General features: G+C 44.2%; 1 protein-coding gene across 1 annotated transcript in view; it reads right to left on the bottom strand.

Moving 5' to 3' along the window:
* The window catches only part of FANCM (FA complementation group M), a 68739-nt gene that overhangs the window by 983 nt on the left and 43697 nt on the right, over window positions 1-24059 (bottom strand). The window contains exons 12-20 of the mRNA XM_026849162.1: window positions 23491-23648; window positions 22736-22888; window positions 9301-11230; window positions 7529-7608; window positions 7339-7407; window positions 6681-6809; window positions 3887-4043; window positions 2856-2962; window positions 993-1636 (exon numbers count right to left, since the gene is read on the bottom strand). Coding sequence (XP_026704963.1) covers window positions 993-1636; window positions 2856-2962; window positions 3887-4043; window positions 6681-6809; window positions 7339-7407; window positions 7529-7608; window positions 9301-11230; window positions 22736-22888; window positions 23491-23648 — 3427 coding nt within the window. The remainder of the gene's footprint in view (window positions 1-992; window positions 1637-2855; window positions 2963-3886; window positions 4044-6680; window positions 6810-7338; window positions 7408-7528; window positions 7609-9300; window positions 11231-22735; window positions 22889-23490; window positions 23649-24059) is intronic.

Genomic DNA, 24059 nt, shown 5'->3' with positions numbered 1-24059 from the left:
TCGGCCCTTGCCGCCGGTGCCCAGCTCAGCCTGCGGAAGGCGGAGCAGATCCACCGCTACCTCCACCACCCCTTCGACACGCAGCTGCTGCCCGAGAGCCCCGGCCCCGGGGGCAGAGGCCCTGCCCGGAGCTGAGCGGGGACACAGGCCTTGGCTGCTCACTGCACTTTAACGGCTTTTCCTCCACTGTAAAATGTGTAAATAAATCCTTGCAGAGAGCTGAGGGCTTGGGGACGCTGCGGCCGCGCTCTGCCGCCAGCTGCTCTGGGGGCAGGGCTGGGGCGTGTCCCCTGGGTGCCACCACCCCAAACTGCTTTAAACATGGGAATAACGGCTGGGGGGGGGAGGCACCTCCCTGCCCTTCCTCAGCAACCACCGGGGTCACAGGGGTGGCCGGGGCAGCCAGAGCTGCGACTCGGGAAGGAAAGCGAGTGACATGGACAGATAGATCAGGCGTAGAACGTGTAAGATAACAGATAATATAGAAAATCAATATATAATATATATTGATATACTATATAATATGATATACAATATATAAGAATATATATTATTATGATTATATAGAATGTGTAAACTATAAAATGTGTTATTATGTTATGATATAATATATAACAGCCTGGCTCAGCTGTTCCGCAGCTTAAAAATGAGAGGATGAGAAGGCACAGGCCCAGCTCTCAGGATAAGCCAGGCTCAGGGACAGCTCCCAGGCGCCGCTGCTCCCCCCAGCAGAGTCCCGTTCACACGTGAGTAAAATAAGCTCAGACTTTTTTATTACATTAAGGAAAGGTAAAAAATCCAACCAGTAAAGTAAAAGGCAAATCCAACTCGTATGGGGCTGTACAGGTGTGAAGGAGGGACAGCCCCGTGTCAGAGACATTTTTAGCTTAAAATCAAACCGTGCCAGTACTCAGTACCCCGTGCCTCCCCCTGGGGAAGGGGCTGTGGGGAGGAGCCGGGGCCGGGACATGCAGCTTTGCGCACACAGAAACCGGTGTCTGGGCACGAGGCGGCCGGGGTTCATAAACCAGGTAAAAGCGCTGCGGGCGGGGGGCCCGGGTGGGTTCCTCAAGGTGGCGGGAGCCTGCAGACCCCCCCTGGCCGTGCCCGAGCTGTCGGCAGGCGGCAGGACCCGCGTGCTCCTGGCTGCGCCCTCTGAGTGGAAATCCAGCGCTCCAGCCCCCGGAGCTTTCACGCCAAGGAGCACCTCACTCTTCTCCACAGACCCAGGAACAACCTTTTCCCCAGGGACGTGTTTGTGCTGCACGGGAGAGGCTGGGGGCAGTGACTGGGGTAACGGAGCATGTTCCTGTCCTGCCCCCAAACTGTCTCTTCTCACAGGCTTCTCGTTGCTGACACTTGTTTCTTCCCCACTGGAATCACTGAGAACAATAATTCGGGACAGTTTCTTCTTCTGGGCTGGGACAGAGGAGTCCTCTTCCATCCTGGCCTGCTTTAACTTTTTTCTGCGGCGAGTGAGATACTGTTTTTTTCCACTAGTAAAACTCTCATTATTTAGGAGATCAAAATTAACACACACTTCCTCCTCACTAGAGTCACTTTGTTTGCAAGTCTCCTCTTCCTCCTCGCCAACGCAGAAACTGTCCTCTGCATAAGCGGGGTCTTGCTCAGGAATCTGTCAGGGGGAAAAACCACCAAAGCCAGTCAGTTTTGCTCCTCCTCTCCACAAAGGCACTCTCATCCACCAGCCATCCCCGAGAGCTTTCGGTGGGAATGGGAACTGCAGGATCCCAGCAGATCCCAGCAGAGGCGACTGGGCCACTCAGGCTCCTGTCAGGGGTTGGAACTGCAGAGGGCTCTCACCCCCGCTGCGGGTCCTGGGACAAGGCAGAGCCCGCCCACCCCCCAGCCCCCCAGCACAGGCACAGCCTGGCTGGCAGAAGCGCAGGGTGATGCTTTTGCAGGGAAGTGAAAGGGAAGGTCAGGCTTTGCCTCGGCTGAAACAACAGGTCTGATGGAATGAGCCAAGGCTGCTGGGAAATCAAGTCCCTGCCGGCAGATAGTCAGTGAGCACAACCTGAATTTGTGTGTATTAGCAGGGGAAAAAGGAAAAAAAAAATATGTTTCATCCTTTTCCTCAAATCTAGATGTCTATTTTATTGTGCTAAAGGTGGTATAAAAAGCAGGAACACAGGAAATAGAAAAAAAAATGGGGAGGAGATAAGGAATCATCCTGTTTTTCCAACACTGCGAGTTAATAATGTTGGTGTTAACTTGCCCTCCCCGGGCTCTTCCTTGGGACAGGTGCCACCAGTCTCCTCTGTGAGAGGGAGGTGGTGGAGCGGGGGCGATGAGCTGGTCCCACACCTCTTACAGCCACACTGGAATGGTGGAAGGACAGCCGGGGGCTGGGATGCTGTCACAGAATCCCAGGGTCATCCAGGTTGGAAAAGCCCCTGCAGCTCCTCCAGCCCCACCATGACCCTCCCCCTGACCCTTCCCAACTCCCCAGATCCCTCAGTGCTGGCTCAGCCCGACTCTTCAACCCCTCCAGGGATCCCGGGGACTCCCCCCTGCCCTGGGCAGCCCATTCCAATGCCCAACAGCCCCTTCTGCACAGAAATCCTTCCTCAGAGCCAGCCTGACCCTGCCCTTTCACCGCAGACTGGCTGACAGCCCCTCTCCAGCTGGAGAACTGGGGGTGTACACTTCTGCCAAAGCACAAGGGTCTGCACACTGCCACTTCAAAATCAAAATGAAGCCAACAGTCTTCTGCTGGAACTTATCATTTATCAACAACAGGCTGCAAGCGACACTCTGGAGTAGCATTAGACCCTAAACACGGTGACCCGTGGTCAGGATTTCACGAGGACAGGAGTCGTTTCGCTTCGTACCTGTGAGAAAATCTCCATGTTGTCGAATTCACGATGAACCATTTTGTATCTATTGCCAAGAGCTGGACTGCGCACAGATTTCAGGTAAACTCCTTTCATCTCACAGTCTGAATTAAAACGAGAACATAAAAGATTATGAAGTATTATTAGGGATTCAATTTTTAATTCGTTATTGTTACATTGTGTTTTCCATATTAAGTAATGCCTTTACGTTCCCTGTATTTCATAAACCAGAAACTTGCAGTTCTCCAGACACCTCTGGAAATCAAAAAGCAAAGGACTAAGCCCATGCAGCCTGCTGCCAGGAAAGCAGCCACATTGAAGGCTTCCTGGCTGCCCGCAGCAGGGAGAAGGGCAACAGCAGCCACAGGGAACACAAATCACTCTGATTTCTGCATTGTGAGTCTCTCCCAAACAGCCACCACTGATTTCAGAGACTATGAGAAAGGGACGGGTTTGCTGAAGCCCACACAGATCTTACAGTGAGCCACTCACAATTTCAGTGGAGGAGGAAAATCCTCAGCAAGACCTGGGCATCTTAAGTGGTAACACGATGATTCCATCATGCAGATGTGCCAGGGAAAGGCAAGGGTCATAAGCAGGGGGGTAAGTAAATCATCTCAGCTCTGTCAGTGCCAACACTGGAACTTTATCTTTAACACTCGTAGTATTATTTCATGTCATATTTTAAGTCTCTCTAAGAGACGACCAGAAAGATTCAGAAATTTCTAAGTGAAATGGGAAATGGTGTTTCTGTTCAGTCGTAATGGTGTAAAAGGCGGGTGGGTGACGCTTAGTGAGAGCTGGTCTCCTGCCCCTGCAATCCCCAAAGAACAGACACCAGTGGGGAACTTACTACAGGAGAAACCCATGTGAATAAACCCAGAAAAGGCACAGAGAGATAACAGAAAGCTCCTGCCAGAGCACAGCTGAGGAGGTTACCACTCATAAGCTGGCCCAGGCTGAGGTTTTAGCTGGTGCCGTGGCCGTGCCTGTCACACTCCCCTTATCCCACCCCCCTCCTCGTTCACCTTTCAGCGCCTGTGTGTCCTCTACGTCATCATTCAGGAACTGAGCAAGGGAAGAGTTCAGCTCATTCTCTGTATCAACAGTCTCATCAGATGAAACACCATCGGCGTCTTGCAGGGACACCTCTGCCTCTTCATCTAAAAACTGTCTTGCTGCAGTCTGAAAGAGAAAAGCACCCCAAGCTGTAGTTAGAAGCTGGCTCCTGATTTACTAAGTGTTACGTACGACACCTCTGATTAAACCAGGCCGCGAATCCAGACCACCAGCTGCTTCGATGGTCACAGCTATTAGGCCTCTGGCTTTGCCAAGAGAATCCTCACAGGGCAAGGAGATGGAAAGGACACCAAGTTCAGAGACAGCCCTGAGCACACACACGGGTCCCACAGCGCAGAGCCCTGCGGCGCTCTCTGTGCCCACACCAGGAACTGCTCCAACCAGAGTCTACCAACATGTCGTAGCTAAGCCCCTGGAAAATAAGAGGTCATTTTGGAACTTATAAAGCTAGTTTGCTCATTGTTTCCTTTCAAAAATCTGATTTAGAAGCGTGGGATTACTCTGAACCCCAGTCCACTAGAAACTTCAGATACAGACTTCACTCTGGTTTGCCCTCTTCTGTTTAGGACTCAGGATTCAGTTTTTCATGAATCCATCAGACAGTGCAACTCGTTATTGAGAAAAAGTTCTTCTTTCAGGGAAGATGAGGCACTTCCCACACGAACTGCAGGCCGGGAGACATGACACAAACCCTGGTACTAAGTTCCATCAAAAGCAGACAACAAAACATTCAAAAGAATGTACATGGAAACAAAACCAATGAGTTCAGAAAGACGTTTTGTCAGAGAGACTTTATATTAAGCTAACTTTCTCTCACAATTTCAGCTATAAAGTACTAAAGTAGAACATGGAAGAAAAAAAACCCCAAACAACCAAACAACCCAAAAAATCATGTATCCCAATTACTCCAAAAATTTATTTGCTTGCCTTCAAAATACTTTGAAGTGAGTTTTAGTTTAGCACACGGAAGACTGAGGCACCTTGTGTCACACTAAGTGACATATCTGATTTTCAAATTTTCCAAAGTCTTTTAATTATTTGCTTACACCAATTAGTAAGCCTGAATGACAGGCATTAGCAGTAGTTCCTTTTCTAGAACAGTTCTGATTATCCTGCAAGACCCAGGAGGCCACCTGTTTACAGGAAAGAACTCTCACTGCTACTGCCAATTAGTCTTAATCCTTCTTCCTCCTGAAGGACTACGGAGAGGACAAACCCTGCAGCGTGGAAAGCACCACAACACCAGAAACCAACAGTCAAGAGTCTGGTTACACTTGGGAAACAATAAATTACCAGGTTCTTAAATTATTTTTTCAATGTTTGAGTTCAGTGCCAGTGGCTAATTTAGGCCCCCTGGACTTCTCACGGTCTCCATTAATCCAGCTGCACCTCTCTGCTGTACCTACAGCTCCACTACCTGTACTTGTGACCCAACTTTGCGACTGGTGGTGCCTGAGCACAATGATTTTGATCTCTTGGATCTTCTGTGGATCTGAAATTCTGTCATGTTCATCGCTACGGATGTTTGGGTAAGATGTGTGAAGGCAGAGCAGAATTTCACAAGTATACACACTCTCTTTCCACGAACCTTTTGGCCTCACATAAAAAAAAATGTCCCAATAGAACTAAAAAAAAAGGGATTTTTTTCGTCTTTTGTATTCCAGAACAAAAAATACTGATACTATAGGGAAGCCTCCCTAATGAAGATTATCTTTAAAACATTAAAAATAACCAACATAATGTGCCCAGCAAGCCCTGATTACAGTAATTTCTGCCTAGTGGAACCACATCCATGCATATTTAAGAGCTTTACAGCTTACTATGAATATGTGATCCCAGCCCTGCATCCTCTCCTGCATCCATTCCTGACGCAGTGACAGATTAAAGTGTAAAACACCAAGTTCAGATTTAAGCTCTCGGGTCGAGGCACCACTGCTGTCTTATGGGTGCGAAGCCAAAACCATCAGCGTAGGTGGTAAATTCATGAGTAAGTATCCTAATAGTGTAAGTTCTGGACAAGAACCTGAGCTTCCTGAGTCTGACTAAACTTGGAGTATCTTCCATTTGTAACGTAATTTGTTCTTTTCCTTCAGAACATTATTAGGCAGGGCCCTGCAGAATCCTCTGAAAGTCAGGCAATGGATGTGAGGGTTAAGGTCATTCCCCAGCGTTTCGAGATTTCCTCTTGTGTGAAGCAATAAACTCGTGCGAAACAGCGACGAGCCTCAGCCCTCCTAAACAGTGTCTTAGGAACAAACAACTGCCCACTACTGTAATACAGCTGTACCCTGAGGTCCTACAAAGGCCATAAAATAGACAGAAGCTCCGTTTTTTAAGCAATAAACCACACACAAGCTCCAGGGGGAGCGACTCAGTGACACACTAAATTTCCACCTTACATATGTGAAAGCAGTGCTCAACATTTCTGTCATTTTCATGTTTTCTTTATATTGAAAAATAGACGTTAGAAAATACTTTCAGTTCATTCTTGCAGTCTAAAGAGAAAGCAGGATCTCACTGTCTGTCTGTCTGTCCCTTTGGTTTTGTCTGGTAGCACATGCTGCTCACGTTCTTCTGAAGCAGCTTTTCCTCTGCTGCAAATGTACACACACACACACACACACACACACACACACACACACACAGAGGACAAAGCACCACAGTTCCCTACAGCACCCCCAGTGCCAGCTGCTCCCAGCAGCACCCACAGCACCCCAGGAGAGGTGTGAGGAGGTCACATACCTTGTATGAGAAACTGCTCTTGACCTTCTGCCGTTTCGTGCCTCTCGGCTGGTTTTTGTTACAGCTGCTAGTTGTGGTCCTCCCTGAGCTCTTGTGAAAATCCATGCTGTCATCACTGGACACGTCTGACTAGAGGAACGTTTCACAAACACTTCAATAAATAAAGACTGAATCAAGCAGTATTTTCAATGACACGGCCATCTTTCAACATCTGGCTTTTTTAAGCAACACCTGATTTTTTTGTGATTGATTTGCTATGACAAAATAATGCAACAATGCCAATCTTATTAAATACAAAAGGAACAGGAAAACAATCTTTGCAAGAAAAATCAGGTCAAATGTGACCTTTTTTTTTTTTTTTTTTGGATTAAGAGCTTTGCAGAAGAAAAGTTATTTTACTGCCTTTCACACAGGGAGAGGCTCAGCTCTCCTGCCCATAACAGTATTTCACTGCCACACAACTACAGAGTCATCTCTGGAGAGCTCAGGGAAGACTCAGGGAAGGAAAGCAGGGACATTCTGATACCCCTTAGGTCAGATGGCATAAGTATTTTTAAGAAGAACACTTGCCTACTGACTGGAGAAAGAAAAACTGTTTAAATATATGCTCCATAAATGAGTTTGCATTATTTTTCTTCTGTCTCAGGGAAGCACTTACCATGTTAAGTGGGTGTTGACGTTTCCTGATGGCACGAATGGGTGACTCAAAATCGCTGTCATTCGTAACCTGTGTAAACAGAAAGAACTATAATTGCAAAGGGGATTTTTGTTTTGGTGTTTGACTTGTCATTTTGCTCCTCTTAGCTTTTTTTTTTTTTTTTTTTTTTTTTTTTCCCCCCAAGACTCACATCAGGAGACTTCAAAACATTCTTTTTTTTCCTATTTTTTCTCTGGAAAACGATCTCTTCTTCACTCTCACTGCTGGTTCCTAGAGAAAAAATAGTAAACAACATTCACAAGGCACTGCATTGTTCACAGTACAATATTGCTATAACTGAGCAATCAAAATCTGCCTCTCTTATAGAAGTACCTACAACGGAGATTACTTATTGATCTGCGTGGCAAATATTGTTCTCTTTAGCCTTGTTAATCAAAATAACTAATCTCCAGCTGAGATGTACAATAAATCTTAGTTTCCTGGAGAGTCTCTGAGTGGAAGTGATTACCCCAGGCAGTACAGATACAGCAAAAAAGGAGGTGAAAAATGAAACCAACAGAAGAAGCCGCTTAAAGCTGAGTGAGAGTTACGCTTCTGGAAGCATCTTGTCATAGGTACGGAGGGGAAGGGCAGCTGTGGCAGGCGTAGGCTCACCTGTCTGCCTGGGGGTATGGCAGGACGGAGAGGGGGTTCTGACTAAATCCCTCAAAGGTTTGAATTGCTTTAAGGAAAAGCACAAAATTCCCAAGAAGCATTCAACTTCTAAAATATCGTATTTAAATACCACTGACTATCATTTCAATAACACACGCTGTCCACGGAGGCTTTCCAGTCCTTAACAACCTGATCCAGGGTCAGTATTAACCCTGAAATTCTAAAACAGCAATTTATTGCCTTTTATGCTTTGGGTTTTTTTTTGGCGTTTGGCTTTTTAAAAATTTTTATTAAATAGATTACAATTTTTAAACTCAACATATTTTTTAATTCAAGCTAACGTATCAGTTTGAAGGTGTGATGGTTCAGGAAGAAAGGTGGCATTTGACAATCAATCACCTTCAGAAAATATGATAGCTATCAAATTCAAAGAGAAGGAAAAAAAAAGATGCTTTAACCACCAAAAGGACTGCTTATGCTTTGTTTCAATCTTTATGGGCAATAACAGAACCATTCAGAAAAACTTGATGTGCCTTATGAATCAGACCAAGGACTATTAAGCCTGAATTGTTCTCTGAGTAACTCAAGGTTATTGAGAGATAAACACATGGAAGGGTGTGAATGTGACCTCTAAGTGACCTACGAGTGAGGAGTGGCGGTCATTTATACATATTTCAGTACCTGAATACAAAGTATTTTTTTATGGCATAGAAAAAGACAGACGGGGAGAGAGAAGGAAATAGAATTGAGCCTACAAACAGTCAATATTTTTCAGACAATCCAGGTTTGTACTGAAGTTATAATCAGAAAATTGTAAATACAAGACAGTCGCCACACAACTAAACTGAGAGAAATCCATCAGTAGAGTTTCTGCTCCCCAGGAACAATGACAGGAAAGTATCACGGCGTGGATTCAGGAAAACATCCACAGCATGGACTCAGGGATTGAAGAGCAACAGATCCAGCTGACTACAAGTCAGACACTGGGAAGATGAAGCCGGGCTCTGAGGGTAGCTCCAGGTGCTGCAGCCACGTCTCACACGTTGCACTGTTGGTGCCCTGAGGAGGGACGAGGGCTTTAACACCGGCTGTGCCCCCAGTCTGCCCTTCAGCCCCCAAGGGCTAAGCTCGTGTGCAGGCTTAAGGCTCTGGAAAGTCTCCTCCTCGACCCAGTTTCTAGTGTTGCAGCCATTATTCCCTTTGCCTTTCACCCTTCCCACCTAAGTCATAAAACCACATTGAGGATCCAGAAGATACTGGGTTGTATTTATTTAAACATGAAGGCATTAACCACCTGGAAATCCCTACCTTCAGCAGGAGACAGATGTGAGCTACGAAGGTCGGTGGCTTCCAGGCTTCCAGCTCTTCCTAAAGGGGAATCACACACACCCACGGCTGGACTCCTGAAGTTCTGCCTACGGGGGCTTTTAGTGACTTTCTCTGTCCCCTCTGGAATTTCCTCCCTGGCACTAGAGAAGACATTCACAGGAATCCCTCTGACAGCTTCAGTGTTCGGAACGTTTCCACTCGCTGGGGCGGGTGCAGAAGACACAGCTCCAGGTGATCCCCCTCCTGTCCTTCTGCCCCCCCGCTTCCAGAGCCGCCCCGCAGCGGGAGCGTGCTCGGTCCCTTCTCTACCCTTCAGGCTCCTGCTCTGGAGTGCCCAGAGTGGGGAAATGTCCCTTCTCTCAAAACTTTTGCAATCCCGTTTTGGTGGCGTTTCAAGTCTGGAGCTATCATTCAGGGTTTTTTTTATATTTTCAGTGGGTTTAACATACACATGACCCCCCAAGACACTGTTTGATTTCCTGGCGTTATTAGCATTTGTATATTCATCAACGATTTCACTCTCACAGTCTTCGATGGAAAATCCCAGATCAAAGTTAACAGAAAACAGTTCTTGAGAACTGTCATAAGGATCTGTGAAGGGCTCAGTCGCACTGACACCAGCTGCTGTGGGGGTGGCTGTGGCTGTGCCACCCCCCGGCCGCTCCCGGCGGGTCCCCTCGGGGCTGCGCTCCCCAACGGCCCTTGCACCCGAGCCTGACCCCACCAAATGCTCCTTGCTCAAAGAAAAACCTCCATTATTTGCGTCATAAACGTAGTCATCTTCAAATAAATGTATACTCTTCTCTTCATCAATAATCACATTTTTTGTGTTAATTTCAGGATCTTCTTTATTTTTTTGAACAAAATACTTATTTGTAGGGTTATTTGTCAGAGTTTGATTTAGTGTTGGAGTTTTCTTTTGAATTTCAGTGAATTCTTCATTCTCAAACAGATTATCAAAGCTGTCATCCCAGTGAAGTTCCTCTTCGGCTTTGACAGCAGCAGCCTCAGAAGATGATGCAGTTTTTGAAAAACAGTTCCTTATAGAAGCACACGATTCACGGGCGCCTTTCAGTTCAGGGTTTTCAAAGAGCAGCAGAGAGTGATCAGCTTCTGAGGATGCAGGAAAGACTTTGTCCTGCAGTCTCTCTGAGGAAGTATCAGAAATGACTTTTTGAAAGGGACAGATTGTATCTTCATTTCTCATCATGTTTTCAAAATCATCAAGTTTATCCAAAGAGGGAGGAGACTGTGATAAAAGCCTTTTCGCATGGGAAAATACTCCTTTTGACAAAGAAGGCTCCTCAGATGGTCTCACAAGTGCAAATGAATCTACGTATGATTCAGGAAGATAAAAAAAGTCAGAGGACACAGGTGATTTCTCAGCTGTGAAGCTGCTATAACCCGAATCTGCATGGTTCATCCCCAGTGACCTACAAGCTTTATCCACACTTTTGTGTTCCTTCACTGCCGCACTTTCATGAGTTATAGTATTCTCGCTGTTGTCACATAGGTCAATACATTCATTTAAGTCAAATGTCACCTCTAGTTCCTCATCGTTTTGGCTGACCTGGTCAGTATTTTCAACTGGAGCAAGCCTCCTTGCTGAGTAAGAAGCCGAAGTATTAGTACCAACAGGAAACACAGTCGTTTCCAAATTTAATCCAGAAGTTCTTTTGGGAGGTTTTGGTTTTGCTATTTTAAACGTGGTAAAGAATTCATCCTCATTATCATCTGGATCAGGTAGAAATGGTTTTACTTTTGATCTGTGTGCCATGTCTTTTCCAGATGAGCGTGGTTTCTGTTCAAGTGTGGAGGTGGTCACGGAATGATGACTTTTATTCCTTTGGACATTAACGTCTTCAATACGTAAGTGAGGCTGAATCTCCAGTTCATAGCTGCAGTCTCCCTGGTGACAAACACAGTGTAATATTTACTATAAATACATACAGGCTTGCAAAGACTTGTCGTAAGGACATTTAAAACAAGTGACAAAGGTTTTCATACTCCTAAAGGTTATTAGAAAGGAGAAAAACAAAAAAAGGGAAGTGCTTTGCATTTAAGGTCACAACTTTCAAACAAAATGTTTGCTGGTAGCAACTGCAAATCTATGCTTGGGTAGCGAACCCTGAATGTTTTAGACGAACCAGAAGATAGCGTGCATGAACAAAGATGGCACTTCCCATTCTGCACCGAGCATCTGTGTCATGCAGGTAAGATGCAGTTCTCAGAACACCAACAGCAAGCAACGCCCCTTTGCTAACAAAATGTGGAAGGCACAACGTCCTCAGGCAGGGCAATGCTTGCAGGCTGCAGTTCTGGGAGGACTTACCAGGCTGAGGAAGGTGCTGCGGGCAGAAGAAACCCTTACTCGAGCACATGGAGTTCTCTTTGCTCTATTGTTTGTAATTTGGCTACTGCCGCTGATGGCATGTTAGGAACTTCTCACTTACATACTCTGAACTCCTTTTTTTTCCCCCACAGATGTTTATTAAACTTCTGTAAAAAAGGCACTGATCTAGACAACCAACTCTTTAAAAAATACACTTGGAAAAAGCACAACAGACTTTGACATCACTCCCGGGTAGGTATCCACACAAGGACTGCCTGGATTGAAAAGCTATTTATTTAGCATCCTTCTCACTCTCTCCTTTAAATTAAGATTTCAAAATTAAGGCATGCAATCTTCAAAAGGAACAGTAAGAGTCAAATGAGGCTCTGAAAAGCAATAGTTTGAAACACTCCAAAGTTCTAACCTGTTTCACTAAAAAAAAACCAACCAACCAACCAAAAACCAAATGAGGATGTAATATCTAAACAGAAAGTACAATTATTTTTTGGCAGTTCTGTCAGATGAATTCCTAGACCCAATCCCTGAAATTAAACAAGATACCTTTATAAAACAGTGGGTGATAAAACAGACTCTTACAATAAGAGGTTACCTGCCTCCCATACTAGTATCATTCTCCAAAACTCAGCGTACACAAGTAGGAAAAAAAATGAGGTCGTCATAATCAATCTCCTGAGCCGTCCTCATTGTCCCACCAGAATATTACTAGAGCAGTTGTACTTCAGCTTGTGCTAGCCGTGCTGATACTCACTATTCACACCCCAGCAACACCTGGATCTCCCTTCCCTAGCTCTCCACCAGCAAGACCCTGCTCTCCCCAGCCCACGTACCCAAGCGATGGGCAGGTTCTTCTCCCAGGGCCGTAACCCTGGTCTTCACACACAAAGAATGTGACTTCTCATTGCTCCAACATTTGGTCTCTGTGTAATTGTGTTGTTAAGGAAGTTTCCAGAGCTGTTCTAACCACTGGCACTGTGGCACCAGCAGCTGGATAAAACTGGGACCCCTGGGACCACTGGGGTGCCTCCTCCCAAAGGGACGGCCAAGAAAGCAAACAGCTGGGGTTTCCACAGGTGGCACACCTGGAGCTGCTGTTCAACAGCCTTTCACTGCTAGACTCCTTATGGGAGCTAGAGGAGCCAATCGTGGAAAAAAAGGTTTGAAAAATACTCTGGAAAGTCATTCTACCCCATTACGCATTTGAATTTGAGGCAGAAATAAGTATACCTACAATTACTGCTGCCTGGCTTGTCTACATGTGTTCCTGCAAACGGGATCTGAGGCCACCTTCCATGCATCTGAAGGCTGGTCACACCCTCGCACCGGGTTGAATCCCCTCTGGCTGCAGCAGACAAAGCACACTACCCACTACTAACTGCATTTTTTCACCCTCAGTAATAATAACAACCATCATCATCGATATTGTGATTCGACTAACCTCGCACACACATGCCACAGAAAGGATGACGTGCAGAGTAAATCAGGCAGAATCCATGCCGAGGCTGTTCTGGGGTCAGGCGGTTACCAGTCCTGCTGACAGCAGTGGCGGCCGTGTCTCAGCACCATTTCCAAGGGGTCAGACAGCAGAGGGTGAGAGCAGGGGAGGAAGCTCAGCTGCCAGAGATTCACCTCTAAAGGGCTGTGAAACACCGACTCTGTGTGTCACTACAGCAGGTGTTACTCAGCTGCTACACACTTAGTGCCTAGGCTTAGGCTATCTAATTCTTAAACATATCCAAAGGAACTACAAGTTAGGATTTTTTTTAAAAAAAAAAGATTGTCAAGGAGATCCTCAGCTTATATAGGCTGCCTTAAATAATGAACAGCAAAATCTTAATACCAGAATAACAAAGAAAATAATTACTATGAAAGGGTTAAAGGATGATTTTGATGTGTGCAGGTTCTAAGTAATTAGCTTCCCTCAGGCTCAGTCAAAACACAGAATCAAGATGAGGTATGAAATCAAAGAGGAGCAACAACCAACCACCAACACGACCTGGCCCAATTAACTTCACAACTGTCATCTGAGGAGACTGTACATGTGGTTGACAAGATAACAGTGTCGATAATGACATTATGTTTAGATTGATGTAAGTAACAACTGAACGTTGCATAACATTTCAATTAAAGTATCCAAGCGTTAGAACACCACAACGGATATTAAATGGATTAAGGACCAACTCGCTGCCAAACCGCTGAACCTCACTGACACAGGAGGAGTGATGCTGCTTTTGCCTGCCCAATACACTCCTGAGGCGCAGCACAGACCATCCCTGCCCTACAGTGTTCTGCTTTTTTTAAATAACCCCAAGTAAAGCAACCCACACCTAACCAAACCTGCAGGACAAGATGAGGGTAAGCAGGTAAAAGGATAATTCGGATCACAACTGGACCAGAGGTAGAGCAGGTACAGGCAAATCATTTCTGGTTTTGTATGGCCAAACAGGGAGCTGGCTGTTTGGGAGGGTAAGGGGTAACAGAACCCTATCACGTCGTCCAAAGACCTGAAGGATCTCAAGAATGAAGCTCCTGAATTGGAAATGGTGGTATGCAATCTCTTGCTTGCACACCTCAGGAACTAGGAGGCAGCAAATGTGATGCCATTTGTTAACGGTCAGGGAGGAAGCGAACAGGTTGCTAACCTTATCTCCATACTGAATAAATCAGAAGCTGTAACAGATGACATAAGTACTGGATGAGTCTTCTTCAGAACTGGCAATATTCTTTGTGAAAACAAAAAAATCAGACCTTACAAATCCATTAGATGTCTTTGAAGAGACCAACAAGCAAAACCATGGAGATGCTCTCATGCGTACCATTTTCCCAGCTTTCTGAAAGGCTTTCGAAAAGTCCCTGACAAAATCCCCAAATCTTAAAAAAAAAAAGTCTTTAAAGAGAGATCAAAGCAGGGAAGTTTCTTGCATGGATAAGTAATTGGGTACAACACAGAAAACAGGAGGAGTGAGGAGTTGGTACACTGAAGAACTTCAATAGGCCACTGTATATACATGATTGTGTTCTAACTTGGGGGAGGAGGAAAAAAAAAAAAGATTGAAAACTATCTAGCAGAGCTGCTGTGTGCCAGGATAACAGTCCAGAAGGGAAACTTAGCATCTAGGACAAACTTCAGTAACCTAATTTCAGGCTTACATGGAGTTATATAAGTTTTCTAGTTCAACTTAGTCATGAGTCTCATTAATACTGATGGAGTGAAAGGACCGAACTACAGTTATCACATTTTAGCCCGAATGCATACAACCTGTAGAACCTTAACTCACCAGATCAGCTCTTCTGTAACTCAGTGAGCTCCAGCGTGTACCAGCGACTCAGTAAACAGGTCACACAGGAGTAGAAAAACAGGCGTCTCTTTTGTATTATTGTACTAAATCAATACCCTTGCCTCGAATTACTGGTTCAGTTTAAAGAGCAATAGGTATTTTAATGTAGAAAAAGGAAAAAGTAAACCTAAGATATTAAAATTTTCAATTTTAATATATAAATATATGTATAAATAGATGCTGGTTTCTAGCATTTAGATTTAAGGCATCTACTACCAAAATTAAAATTAACCTGTCTCTCCTCATAAGCTGCTTTGGATGTACATTTTCTGATGAGATTCAGATGTTGGCCAAAACCCCAATGATTTTGCTATTTAAAAATGGAAAAGTAAGTCTGTAAACAGATATAATACAGATTTTAACAATTATAACTTCTTTAATCGAAAGCTGGATTGAAACAGAGGTAAAAGCAGCTCGGACAACTGGCATTTGAGTCTCTTCTGACACAACCAGAACCTATTCTCAGAACACCTTTTGTTAGATCCAGGGGAGACAGGCTTCTGGATTTCCAGCTTTCACACTGAGTGCTAAACCCCATGGAGTCAACACCGCCCGTGCAGTCACATTTCTGAAATTCTAATCCCTTTTATGACTAACAGTGATCATTAAACTGCTCACATGTAACGTTCACACAGAAGTACCCAAAACAACTCTTCCCTGGCTAAGGCAGCTTTCTCCTTCATTCAGCTTTGAACTTATTGGTACGGAATTTAATTCACCAGCTTTTTAGATCTTGCTCACCGGCTAATTCTTGACGAAATTCTGTAACTCTCTATGACTAACTTTTAAAATCTACCACCAAACCCAGTATTTTCCTGCTGTAAAAATGATCACTTTTCCACACGGTTTACAAATAGGTTAAACAATTTTGTTGCTTATGTGATTTCAGTGCTGACCTCCCCACCCTCGGAGCACAGGCCATATACCTTTCAGACACCCCTTAATGAATAGAATCATCAATCCCTCTTACTCCACAATTTCTTAGTTTCCAGAAGAGATCTAGAGGAAGAAACACCGTCAAAAAATTTTTCTTGAAGTTCAAGTATAGTATACCAGATGACCCTTAAAAATCTATTTAGTTGACTCACGAAAGAAGCCCAAGGGACACAGGAACCACAATTTCCTTCTACAAAAGCTGCAGTATTTCTTTTCCTAACAGTATCACATTGGCGATGTTCCTACTAATTCTATTGCTTTTTTTGCTTTCGGGCAGCTTGCCTGGAATTAATCAGAAATTCTCTCTCATGCAGCCACCGAACACTCTTCTTCACAACCCAAGTCAGAGTCTGACACCTCCTACTCCCATGACACCCAGGCTGGCAATTCCTGAAGAGCCACCATCTGCTCCTGCTTAGTAGCAATCGGCTACTAGTCATTTATCTGCCTGTACTTCTTTCACTGATAACTCTAATTTGAGAGAGCATCTGTCTATATTGTGAAGCTGTGTTTGCTGTAAAAACACTCAAAAGACCCCTAAGAAGATTTTTTTAACAAAATCTGGGGTGTGTACCCTAGCAATTGTTGGAACAAGGATCATTAAGGAGGCTGCAGAGGCAAGAGTGAACGTTCAAGTGCCAGAAAATACATTAATCTATCTTTAGTCACTGCTTATTTTATTAAACTTCCTGGACAGAAGTGATAGCTAGTGAGTACTGGAGGTGTGTGACCTGGTAACTGCAGATTGCTGTTATCTGACACCACAGGCAGGTTAAAGCTGACAGTTAGTGTCTGCCTGCCTCAGCCTGGCATGTCCCCGTGCCCAGTATCGCCGAAATACCTGGGGGGACGGGGGGAGCCACCACGCTCAGGAGACACACAGCACTGACCAGGGCACCGGTACGTAATTTCCATGAAAACAAGGAGAGCAAAACATTGCTGAATCCCAGTGACCATCACTATTTCCTACGCTCACTGTATTTCCATGCCAATACTAAAACCAGAAGCAGCAGCAGGTCTATCCAAGCAGATAGCAGGACGGTTGCACCTAAAAGCAATTTTTCAACTGCAGTAGCAGTTCAGGGTCCTGAATAAATGTGACTATATTGCACTAAACTTGTCACCTGTGTGGTGTTATAATATTGAAAACAATTTAATAATATTATCGCCTCTCAAAACATAAAGAGCATCTTCAAAGAAATTTGGTGTCTAGTAGCTCCTGCAAGAGTTCCCAGACTGTACAAATGCCAGTCTGCACTTGGCACAGTTAGTGTCAAAGTTTTGCCAGATCAGTCTTCTGTAGAGCTTAAGGAACAACCGGCCAATTATTCACATACGTAAATATTTTGGCAGTTTGTGAAAAACAGCACACAGCTATTTTAAATCCAGAGACCTAGATGTAAAATCACTGTACACACACATCCCTAAACAAATAAAATAACACTGGAACAAACCCAAAAGTCACCAGTAGCCAGCCTCTGCTACCCTCTCGCCAGCGGGGAGGGAGACACCAGTAGGACCCCACAAAAGGCAGGCAGCTCCACCATGGTGTTACAGCTCCCTCACCACGGAATGCACCTGAAGCTTCTCTTAGCTGTAGACTGAAGTTGGTAACCCCACATCACACACTGGATATTTTAGTTGCTTTCCAAAAAAATGTAATATTACGGTGCATTTTCGAGACAACTGGGATCGCTTCACTTGGGTGGAAAGAACATTTCTGGCTGGTGTGTCTGAACCTGTGGCAGGAGGGTTCTGTGGGGCACACTACAGGAGCAGTCGCCCCTCAGCACTGCAGATAGTGTCTCAAATTGAGCCAGCTAAACCCCTCCCGGTGCCACACAATCTGCTCAATCCCCCCGTCCCTTGCCCACGGCTGACACCCCCCAAGCCTTTGCCTAATCACTCTGACTTCTCTGATCTCACTGAGAGCACAAAACCCCCCAGGATCATTAAAACCTGCAATTAAAGGTCTGAACAATCTAACCCGGGTCTCAATTAGCGTTCGGACTCAAATCAATTGGCAACAAGATCAGAAGAATCAATATGGCACAAAGAAACTATTTTAATTGGAGAAGTGGGATTTTTGGTCTCGCAGGTTGTCCCTAAGAACAAACCACACGGCCTTGCACCTTCACGCTGGGAAGCATGCTCCCCTCGGGCTTTTCTGGAATAAAGAACAAGCTGGGCCACCTCTGCACAGCCTGCTTTTGAGAATCCCAGGACAGGGTATTGGCTTGGATGATCTGTTCTCTGCTGCTTCAGCCAGATTCAGTGCCCAAACAAGAACCAGTGTCCCACAGCTCAAGGCAGCAGTTCCACAGATGCGTTAGGCCACCCACCATAAACACTGTAATTAAATGTCATTTGCTGTCTTAAATGATTTATTGCTGGCTGGGGAAGAAGTCTTGCCACATCTCAGATCAGGATTTTAACCTGAGGCAATGAGCGTCTAAAACAAAAATAAAAATATTTCATTGTCTTTATTCAAATCATTTTTAACTTTGCATTTGGTGTCTCCAGGAAAAAAAAAGTCACAGCTGGCTGAAAAAACTCCATTTTCCCGCCAGAACACCCCTGATTTAAAACTTCTAAATCATGGAAAGCCTTTTCAGGTTGTTTGGAATTTCAGGGTATCCTGGGGACATTTTCCCTGCTATCGTGCATTTCATCCAATGAATCCGTCAAGGCGACCCAAGACAGATGGTAAGTGACAGACGATTTTAGTGGCAGCTGTTTCAGGTTCATCTTCTAAACCCCGTGTCCCAAGGTGTTTGGTATCAGAGACTACTTGAGTGAAAAAGAGAAGCAATCCTTCTAATGGGAGTCTTTGGGTTTTCTTTTGTCTTTCTAGGGAGACTAATTAATCTGACTGTAACTCCCCACTGTCAATTTGAAGTGGGAAACAGATACCCACAGTCATCCTCCCACATCTGACAATTAAAAAGACATTCAGAATTGCCTTCCTTCCGGAAAAAAAATGCATTTGCACTTCAGTATTTCCTGCTACTTATCCTCAGACACTTGGACAAATATAATTTCAATAAAAATGATTACTTTGTCCTGACCTTGTTTCCAAACAATACAGTTTAATTTTCAAAAATGCTTAAAAGCTATTGAATTATTTTGCATAAGGACAACTTGATTTGTTACCATGTTACACAAAAAATCCCCGCTCGTGGCAAGTGGAAAATCCAATCCCATCTGCCCCGTTCTCGTTGCTGTAGTAATAAAGCCACACAGGCATTAAAGGCTTTTCTGCAGTGGATGTGCCTGTCGCAGGGTTTGTAGCTGGGATTTCTTTTGCTTTTTTATTTTCTTTTGATTGTGCCAACTTCTTCTCTAAGTTTTTAAGAGCATATAAATACAATTTTTAAAAAATCCTTTTTTTCCAGGCATTTTCACTTCATCTATTTAAAAATATCTAAGCCTTTTAATTGACCTTTTTTTTTTTTTTTTTTTTTAAGGAAAGCTACACATCAGTGAGTTCCCAAGCTTTCTTCTGTAATAGAAAAAGCAAGCACCCATAAAGGACACAGATACCTCCTGAGCTGGCTCGTGTTAGGTTACTCCTAATATCTGAATGAGATCGTTCCCAAGAAATAAGTAGTCTCATCAGAAACTTCCAGATCATTTGGTTATTCATAGTAAAATAATGCTTTGTCTGGTTTTATATTTTTTCCCCTCAGTAAGAAAATAATTACTAGAACTGTGGTTTGAAGTTCAATATCTTAGTTATTTGAGGAAACAGTCTGACTTGTATTTGTCTTAAATCTCTCCGCTATGAGGAACTATAAATTAACATCAGACAAATTAGCAGTGGTATATTTGGCAGTAGAATAGTTATAAGAGGAACCTGGATGCACAGTACGTACACGCAAAACCCTCTGAATCACTGCTAAAACAATTTCTGTTTCTATCCACTTGTTTTTATCCAAGACTAATGTTTTAGCTAGATTTTTACAGTTTTAATTTCTGCTAAAGGTAATTTCCCAGAGGCTGGACTCAGTCTTTATGCTATCCGCTGTTTAACGCTTCCTACGGTTCACAACACACCTCAGCACTAGGTAAAGCAAAGCTTCTGAAGGTGGAAACTTGCTCTGGAGACAATCTCCACAAGAACGTCAGAAGCAGCCCGTGAACACCACGCTTGCCCGAGGCGCAGCCCAGCCTGTGGGTGTGCACTGGCTGTGCGTAACGCGCCGGGGACACGTTAATTCGGGCTCAGCTCCTGTCCTGAGCTGCCCGTGCCCTGGGCAAGCACAACCGCTTCCCTTGCCCAGCTGGCCACTCTCCTGCTAAGGGGCTGGGGGGCTGTGGCCTTTGCTGCCCCAAGGGCTCCACTGCTCTCACGGCCCTGTCGTGAGGTCTCTGCCATCCTGCTGAGGGACCTCTGGACATGCAGGGAGCATGTCACCTGCCTCCCCTCACCTGGTGTCACCTGCCAACTTGCCGAAGGTGCAGACAGTCAGGGTCAGCTATAAAAATGTCTCGGGGCCTTTCAGATAAGTCAAGGAGAACTTAACATTAATACAACTTGTTTACAAGGTTAGTGCTGACAAAGACCCACTGCATCTTTGCTTCTGTGAAACAGTTATGGTGAAGCTTTGATGTCCCTGAACCTTAACAATTTGGTTTAGATGTAAGAGAGAGGCCAAGAACCACCGAAGTTTAAAAACTGGGTGTCAGTGTTGATTACAGCCTCTGTCCTACCAGCCTTGTCAGACATGGGCAGAGCTCCTGTTCCATGCACAGAATTCCTGCTAGCACTCTGTTTTTCCCTAGAAGAATTCAAGAGGGTGGAGTGATGTGTCATGCTGTAACCTCTCACATTCAGTGGAGTCATTAGAAGGTGTTTTCAGCATGCCAGTGACATCCAGTTACGATTTCTCCTCTAACTGGTGAGAAAGTTCAGCGTCTCCACCTACGACTAGTTAAGACAGATCAGAGAAGGCTGGCTGGAAATCAGTCCAGATGAAGCCTGAAACTTTGAGCTGGGAGGCAGCTGAATGAGGTAACAGACCGTCACAATGTTCCAACTGTGAGAGCAATACCTACAGTACATCATGATTAAGCTGACATTTAGCTGTTAGAAACAGTGCAAGTTTATTACTTGTTATCAATTAATAGCTGTATCCCTTCTTTTCTGATGCAGGTCTTCCAGTGTTTTCCACGACTCCGTCTGCAGGCTCTGCAGCATAACAATGTGCTAACACAGGGCAGCTCCACAGCACCCGGGGAGAGCTCGTGTGCTGCGAGCGATGGCACGTGTCAGCACCACTCCACAGAAATGCAGCACCATGCCCACCAGAGCTCAGCAGAACGGAAAGTGATGATCACGGTGTAAAAAGCCACAGTTTGGGGTCCCGCCTGTTAAGGGAGATCCCCTCTGTTGCTAAGTGAGCAGGGCTGTCTCACTCCTGTGAGTAGCCAGATCTCTCTGTAAAAGTTCCGCAAAACTCCGCTTTGCTTATAATATTTTGACACTCACTTTGGCAGAGTTGGGAGGAGAAGACAGAAGACTCACTTGTTGATTAACAAATCTGCGCTGTACATTATTTTAAGGTTGCCAGATGTTGGTTTGAAGGCACCTGAGGACCTGAAGAGGCTTCTGATATCGATACACTTTCACAAAAGGCACTTAAGTCACCAGTACTTCATGTGCTGGCTTTGGTGGTGGGGAGGGAAGTCCTCAGTTAGAAGAGCAATTCTAAAATTTTTAACCATTTCTTTGTCTCTCAACTACCTTGGGCTCTCTACACCTGAACTCTCCCCAGAATCCTCTCTCTCTCTGGCAGTATGTTCTTGACCCTAGCTTGGGAACACAGGCTCTGGAAGAAGTCAAGAACACCATTGTTCTGTGACAAAGTGGAGAAACTCAGCTCTGAAAGTCTACTAACAACCTTCCACTAACACACCTTCCTAGCCAGGAGTACAGCTACAATGTCTCTGTTCTCTTCCTTGATTAGTCTAGTCCTTCAGGGAACGGCCAGCTTAGCAACGGATTCTGATAACCTAGAAAACATCAACACACTAAAAGCAGTTATGTGTGGAACCCAGAAGAGCTGAACTGGAGGAGAAAAGTGTGGTGAACAACTGATGTCTGCAGTACTGTCAACAGATCCACCACTACACACGTTTTCTTGTATTTGCCTTTCACTATAAAGGCATATCTGCTATCCATAACTGGTAGTGAACAAAATTCTCCTCTCCCAAATGGTTTTCAGCCACGTTTATCTGACTGCCCTCCTCTTATCCTTTAATTCTCAGGAGCAATTAGGTTTTTAATTAAAGCTTTCACAGAAAACAACCCAAAAAGCCTCAAAACACAACCACCTTAAAACATGAAATGCATTCCTGCATCATTTTAATGGGATGCATTAGAGGTACGTATGTGATACCAAATTATCGCCAACAGTTCTAATGCCATTCTTGGTGACTTTGCTCCTTGACATATATAGTTCTCATATTTAATGTCTTTTTGTAAAAAAACAGTACTTGGATCCATTAAAAAAAAGAACTATTTATGGGTGGGTTTTGTGGTTTTTTTTCTGTGTAGGGAAACACTAATTTAAACACCTTCTGTGGAAAAGGTCAAAATTACAGAATATCAGTGGGAGACGTTTTGAAACAAAATTAAACACACATTATCCTTTTCATGATGCCTAACAGCCCCACGCAAACACTTCCCCACTTTCTGTTTCAGCTGGCCAGACAGAACTAGAGCACATATTACGTTTAAATAGCCTAACTGTGCATGTTTACAGCCAGCCAAACGTAAGCACCTTACCTGTTCGTCTCTCATCAGCTCTATCATTTCCATGACGCTGATGAAATGGTAACAACGATCCGAGTGATCAACCATAGCTGTAGGAAAAGGACGATTCTGCCAAATCCTCCATTCAGACAAGGAAAGTTCATGAGTTGCCTCCTCCTCATGCTTCTGCGGTTTGAAATTAAGATCGGCAAGGAGATTTTAATAAAGAAATTGTTTAGCCACACTAATGTCTATTTCTCTGTCAAGGACCATAAATACTGTGAATGCAGAAAAGTATCTAAGCGCTGTCACGAATGTTTAAGTCTGGTTTAAATAAAAACAATTCCATGCTTTGTGTTGTCACAGCTTTCCATGGAAGAGAGGTTAAGTGGTGAAACGACAAAAGCCCCAAAGTTTTTCTCTGACTAAGAAAAGAGAACTTGAGCTTTTCTTTCAGTAACACTTTTACAGTTACAGAACCAAGGGAATGAAAAAGCGTGGATACAGAACCATCATGAACACAGCATCCTGCATGGAATTCTTAGAAACAGGAACAGAACTCAACGGATACTGCGAGACTTTTTAATGTATTTTTAATTTACAGACCTAACCTCAAAGACCCGTTACAAACATCTAAGTCCTAAATTCTTAACCTCAAAAACCTACATATAAATCTCAAAAATTGCATTTTTAAGATAAACCTCCTTCAAATTCGTAGTTAACTTTGTTACTTAGGGTATCCTTCAGGCCTCAAGTCTAAGGAAACATTACATTCCAGTTAAACTCACTGTTACTTCTTCCAGGTTTTCTAAGGTTTCAAACCGACTTTGCGGCAGCACCGGTTCCTTTATTCCATCACTTTCCTTAATCCTGTAAAGTCTGTCCCATATTTCAAATTCCTCACGTGACAGAGACCAATTCTCATGACAGTACATTTGCTTTTGGCCTGTGGGGGGAAAGACAGTGACAGGAAAATGTTACCTGCTTTAAGAAAAAAAATACACAGAATAAAAAGAGCTTTGTATGATACCGGTCAAAATCAAAAAATCTCTCTCTGTGCCAGAAGTAAAACCAGATACAGAGGATCTGATGTCAGAAACAAGTATCAAAATGTGTTGTATGCATGATAATTATGGAGTAATCTATCTATTAAACAATTGCTTCGGGGGAAGGCATCATCTCAACGCAGACAGACAGACATAGAGATATATCTATATCAAATACATACAGGCCCTGCAGACAGTACAGCAAACAGGGAAAGCATATGCCTTGCATTTCTAAATGCGTGTCCTGGAGACCCTGGGGAACAAGCTGCATAAAAGGAAAAGCTTTTTTTTTTTTTTTTTTTTTTTTTTTT

Source organism: Athene cunicularia (assembly GCF_003259725.1).
Source record: "Athene cunicularia isolate RWA chromosome 5 unlocalized genomic scaffold, athCun1 chr5_part1, whole genome shotgun sequence".
NCBI classification, from domain to species: domain Eukaryota; kingdom Metazoa; phylum Chordata; class Aves; order Strigiformes; family Strigidae; genus Athene; species Athene cunicularia.
This window is presented reverse-complemented; position numbering and strand designations above follow the sequence as displayed.